Source organism: Triturus cristatus, chromosome 8, assembly GCF_964204655.1.
Source record: "Triturus cristatus chromosome 8, aTriCri1.1, whole genome shotgun sequence".
NCBI lineage: Eukaryota > Metazoa > Chordata > Amphibia > Caudata > Salamandridae > Triturus > Triturus cristatus.
The window spans coordinates 986840620-986846345 of NC_140591.1; the positions used below are offsets into that span (position 1 = coordinate 986840620).

Genomic DNA, 5726 nt, shown 5'->3' on the forward strand with positions numbered 1-5726 from the left:
ATGTCAGGCTCCTGGGGCCCAGGGGCAGAAAGCAGCTCGGAGAGGGAAGCCGCATGCTCTTAACTATTTTGAAAGATCTGCCCTAGCCCATCCCGGTGTTTTTTTTTCTCAAAAAGTCAGCCCTTTTTTAAACAAAAGCTACCACGGATCATCCACAAATTCACACTAATATTTTAAGCTCTTGGTCCCAGATTGGTCCCTCTGGGACCCCACAACCAGACCTTGGGAGACAGGGTTGCCCCCACATCTTTGTTGATGTGGTGGCAGTCAATCAGGACATATCTTTTTATCTGTTGGATCCTCAGATCCTCCACAGCTTGAGATACATATATACCACTTGACACGGATGGTACCGTGATTGGTGAATCGCTCCGACAAACGTGTTTCGGCTACAATCCTTTGTCATTGTCGGGTTAACCGGCATTCATAACATACTCGCCATTTCAATTGGTTTTCAATGTATATCAGCAAAATGGGAAACGGATCATTCTTTTACTAATGGTAAATATACGACAGCCATCTTTGCACAGTTTTAGAGGTTATGCATTTCACGTCTCATAACATTTAATTTCCTCTATGTTATTGTGTCAACCTCATTTTCCTTTTTATGTACAATTTATCTTCAATTGTGATATGTCAGTTCATTTTGAGAAAAATAATCATTGTGTATGTGCAAACTATTCACATTACTTCTCTAATGTTGGGTGTTAGTGGTATAGGAAGTGATGGCGCCTAGCTGCTTCTGCGAGTAGTGTGCTGGATATCTAATAAGTAGGGTGTAAAAAGGTAGGGGAAACACCCTATAATGCCTGAGTATGTGAAGGAAAGAATCCTGCACAATGCTGTGAACTGGAGTCCTATGCACATGATAAATGTTTCAATGAAAGTTCATCAAGTGGGCACCACAGAACAGGGGAAAGCAAGATGGCAGCCGCTTGAGGTCGAAGGAGCGGATATGCCGATCCAAACAACGTGAATCAAATCTTTGTGGGAACTGGTCTAAAGAAGTTCTAAATAACACTCACCATGTAAATGTCTGCCAATCTACTCAGCTGGGACGTGGTGGTGAGCCCTGGTCTGGGACTCCGGAGCGGCTCTGAGGAGGTTCGGCTGCGGGGGAATATCGCGGCGTTGGCTCTGTTGGTCGAACGCGTGCTCGCGTTTGCCGGCTGCCGGCGCTGCCGGCGAAAAGTATTGAGAAGAATGGCTCCGAAAGTGGCGGCCTCCTCCAGGGGAAGGACTGGAGCAGCGATGGACTCTGCGGCCCCCGAATCAAAGCGGGGCGGTCGGTGGACGCCGCATACAATTAAACTGGCTCCAGAGAAGGACCGGGAGCCGGTCTCAGTCAGGGGAGGAGGCGGGGTCTCGCTGGGACGACGGGCGCCGGGTGGCTCTGTATTGGAAATGCTGCGTGCTTCTGCTCTCGAGGACAAACAGCCTGACAAACAGGCCACAGTCAAAATCACAGGAGGTGCTGAGGCTGAAGGCGAGGCGGTCCCACCGGACAAGGATATTGTAGCAGCTGAGGGGGAGACTCTGCTGTTTAAATCGTCTGTTGGAGGAGACGAAGTAAGTCCTGAGCTCATTCAGAATGCAGACGTATTACAGGGTATAGCGGGGGATGAGCAGAGGTGTAGCAAGACATCAATGGGGCATAACAGTCAGGAGAAAATTCATGAGATCGAAACAGATATGGCACCGACTATTACTGACACAGAGTTAGCAGATTTGGCGTCATATGGGACTCCAACCAAAAAGGTAAAACAAAACCTTCAGGGAGGATCACTAATAAATTTAGAAGCAGAGGCTGACCCCAATGATTGCTTCTTCTCTCTGTCTGATGGCCCTGAGTGGTCAGCCAATGACTCTGGATCCTCAATTATATCAATTGATGATGAAATTGAAAATGAAAGTGATATGGCGAATACCGGAGATCCTCTTTATATGACTGCTCGACGGACTAGTGGTAAAAAATCCGGTCATCATACACAAAGGCCAGCAAACTTGAAATGGGATTATTCTCTCTCTGATCCAGGCAAACTTACCAAAAGTATAGCACCCCAAGATGCTTCTGGCTCACAAACACCGACACTAGAGACTGTCTTACAGACAATAATACAACATCGCTATGAAATGAGGGCAGATGCTCGTAATGCGTAGAATGCCGCACGGAAAGTTCAGGGAGCAGTACGGAAGCTGACAAAAGCATGCAATACTATAGGCCAGTGTTTTTCAACCTTTTTTGGGCAAAGGCACACTTGTTTCATGAAAAAAATCACGAGGCACACCACCATTAGAAAATGTTAAAAAATTTAACTCTGTGCCTATATTGACTATATATAAAGTAATTCTCTTGAATAGGAATCAAATAAACACAAAGAAAGTATTTTATAATTACTTTATTATGAAATAGTAAGTAAACAGAAATATGAAAAATTATAAAATACTTTATTGATCAGTGCGCAACCTGGGCCTGTTTGGCTGAACACAAAGCTGATATTCTGGCTGGAATCGAAGAAAGACACACACGTAGCTCTTCGTCAACAGCTCTCAGTCTCTCTCTGTATTTAGTTTTTATAGCAATCATGCTTGAAAAGCTCATCTCACACAGATATGTAGTGGAAAATGGGAGCAATGTCAAAATAGCTTTGTTTGCCAGAAGGGGGAACTCCTTGGCAGTATCCAACCAAAAACTGTCCAAAGGTAGATCAGCAAATCTTAGCTTGAAACCACAATTTTGTCTCAGTTCAGTTAGTTCCTCCTGCTCCTGTAAAGTCATGTCCTTTCCACCAACTGATGCTGAGCTATAAGGGTCCCTAACCCAGTCAAGGCATTCAGTGGAGACTGAAGAGAAATAAAATGACAACTTCTCCTCGAGAGTTTTTAAATGTTTAACTATTATCTCACACAGTGCAGCAGTGTGAACACCTTGCCATTGCTTGGTGAGTGTGAACATTTCAAGATTGCCACTTTCCACGTGTTGATGCCAGAGTTGCACCTTTGAACGGAATCCATTTATTTTATCTGTACTTGTAAGCAGGTTTTCATTTCGGCCTTGCATTCGTGTGTTCAGTTCATTCAGATGATGAAATATATCTGCCAGGTATGCCAGCCTTGCACACCACTCATCACTTGCAAGCAGCTTTGCGTAATCTGACCTCTCATTTGTCAGAAACACTTTAAGTTCCTCCCGCAGCTCATACACACGAACCAAGACCTTGCCACGCGACAACCACCGGACCTCCGTATGAAACAGCAAGGTTTTATGCTTCGCTCCCATCTCCTCACACAAAGCTGCAAATATGCGACTTTTCAGGGGTCGTGACTTTACAAAGTTTACCATGCGCACAACATCATCCAACACATGAACTAGGTCTGCTGGTAAAGTCTTGGCTACGAGGGCCTCACGGTGTAAAAAACAATGCGTAACAATCACATCTGGATTTCTTTCCTTCACTCTGCTTACAAAGCCTTTCGTGCACCCGACCATGGCTGCAGCTCCATCGGTGCAGACACTTGTGCAGTTTTCCCACTTAAGTCCTCCTTGTTCAAGGTATTCTGATGTGACCCGAAAAATTTCTTCTCCTGTTGTTTTTTCTGGCAATGCCTTGCAAAAAAAGAAGTTTTCTCTAATTGCATCACCATCAACAAAACGCACATTGGCCAAGAGTTGAGCATGTCCACTGATATCAGTAGACTCGTCAAGTTGCAATGCAAATTTCTCACTGATACGGATATTTTCCAAAACCACACTTTCGATGTCTGCAGACATGTCATTAATACGTCTGGAAATTGTGTTGTCTGAGAGAGGGACTTTGGCTATTTCCTTAGCTGCTTCAGGTCCGAGCATCTCCTCTACAATAGCTTTGCAGGCGGGAAGTATTAATGTCTCTGCCACAGTGTGCGACTTTTTTGACTTGGCTATAAGTTCAGCAACTTGATAGCTAGCTTTAAGAGCTCTTTCATTTACCTTTGTGGTTTTTCTCATGAAAGTTGCCTGTTTCTCCGTGTTTTCACGCAGGCGAACAAAATAGTCCGCATTCTTGTTTTGAAGCGAAGGGTGTTTCGTTTGGAGATGGCGTTTAAGTTTGCTTGGGACCATAGCACTGTTAGCTAGCTTTTCACCACACACCACGCACAGTGGAGTTGGTTTGTTTGCATCTCCGGTGAAAGTAAATCCAAATGAAATATAGCTTTCGCTATATAGCCTTGTGCCAGAGAATTTGCTTGAGCTAACCATCTTTGCTTTCTTTTGATCCCCACTCATACTTGGGCTCTCATCTGGCTCCAAATTTTGTTCAGAGTCCAGTTCTTTCCTTTTCAAAAACGTGTCCATCACTGCAGTATCTCACTGTCACTCAGTACTTACTGCGCTTGTCTCCTCCAGATAGCCGCTGTCCGTCACACTCAGCACTCTTCTGCGCATGTCTCCATCCAGATCCATCAGTCAGCGCTCTTCTGCTCTTCTGCTCATGTTTCCTCCAAATCCAGATCCATTGGCGCTCTTCTGCTCATCGGCGATCTACTGCGATGTCTCCTCCTGTCCTCCTCCTGTTAGTGTAACAGTGACACCGGAGCTATTTATAGTCCTTAACATCAGTGGTGGGATTCAAAAATTTTAGTAACCAGTTCTGACATTCAAGCATGGTTTAATATTTTTTTCTTTAATGGCAAACAAAAACGTTGCGGACCGTTCTCTGCTCAGCGGGGATCGATCCGCTGATCCCCGCTGAGCCGGCGGATGACAGCTCCGTCTCCGCACTGTGTGCGGAGAGGGAGATGTCAGAGCCCCGCTGCTCTCTATGGGGAATCGGATGAGAGCGGACCGCCTGTCCGCTCTCATCCGATCCCATCCGATCTGATCCCCACCCAGGACGGATGGGAAATAGGCACAGGTGATAGAATAAGCATGGCACAGATGGTATACTAACTATATACTATAGTAAGGCGGCATGGCACAGATGGTACTATAGGCATGAGGAGGAGGAGGACTGACAGGAGGACTCACTTACCGGGCTGCTGCTGCACAGGGCTGGACTCACTCGTCTCTCTTCCGAGACCCGACTGTGACCGACTGGTTCCAGATGACCTCCTCACCTCACGCTGCACCTGCGGCCTGGTCTGGATCCGGATGCGGTCTCTCTGCAGTGCCGACTCCCGCCGAGTCCTGGTCTCCGTCCGTCTCCTCCTGCTCCGGTCCTCCTGGTGACTCGAGTCGCGACGTCTTCTTCTCTCCGCTGCTGCGCACACTGTGCTCGGGCGGGAAGGAAGTCGGAAGATGATGTCCTACTGTGATAGGTCCAGGCTGGAGTCTGGACCAATCACAGCTCGGACATCAGAAAAGTGGAGGGTGTCCCCCTGAGGAGCGCCAATCGGCGCCCCTGCTGGCCGAGGGTGGGGTCAAACCCCCCCCCCCCATACCCAGGACACAGTCCGGCGCCCGCCGCCCTAGTGGGCGAAAATTTGACATTTTCTTTTTTAAAATCTTTCGAATTTTTTAATTTTTCCCACGGCACACCAGGCAACATCTCGCGGCTCACTAGTGTGCCGCGGAACAGTGGTTGAGAAACACTGCTATAGGTGAGCGGCTTACGGAACTACAAACTCGAGTTCATTTGGTAGAGACTGAAGTCGGCCAGAAACTTGGCCAAGCTAAGGAACAAGAGGAACGTATTATGGACATACAATGGAAACTGGATGAAAGTGAGAACCGGCAGCGGCGCAAC

At 47.0% G+C, this 5726-nt stretch overlaps 1 protein-coding gene across 1 annotated transcript; it reads right to left on the reverse strand.

The window, feature by feature from the left end:
• Nucleotides 1–2775: 2775 nt before the first annotated feature.
• On the reverse strand, nt 2776–4336 carry LOC146805326 (zinc finger BED domain-containing protein 5-like). The gene is made up of 2 exons (XM_085623789.1): nt 3467–4336; nt 2776–2844 (listed from the first exon to the last, which is right to left on the reverse strand). Exons 1-2 carry the CDS (start codon nt 4334–4336, stop codon nt 2776–2778), a joined length of 939 nt encoding a protein of 312 aa, XP_085479915.1.
• Nucleotides 4337–5726: the final 1390 nt, after the last annotated feature.

What these genes read in the sequence shown, in the direction of transcription:
- LOC146805326 (XM_085623789.1), bottom strand. Translation starts at nt 4,336, where the DNA reads ATGGACACGTTTTTGAAAAGGAAAGAACTGGACTCTGAACAAAATTTG. An exon ending in TCGGGTGCACGAAAGGCTTT is followed by an intron (nt 2,845 to 3,466) that starts GTAAGCAGAGTG and finishes ATTTCTCTTCAG; the next exon opens with TCTCCACTGAATGCCTTGAC.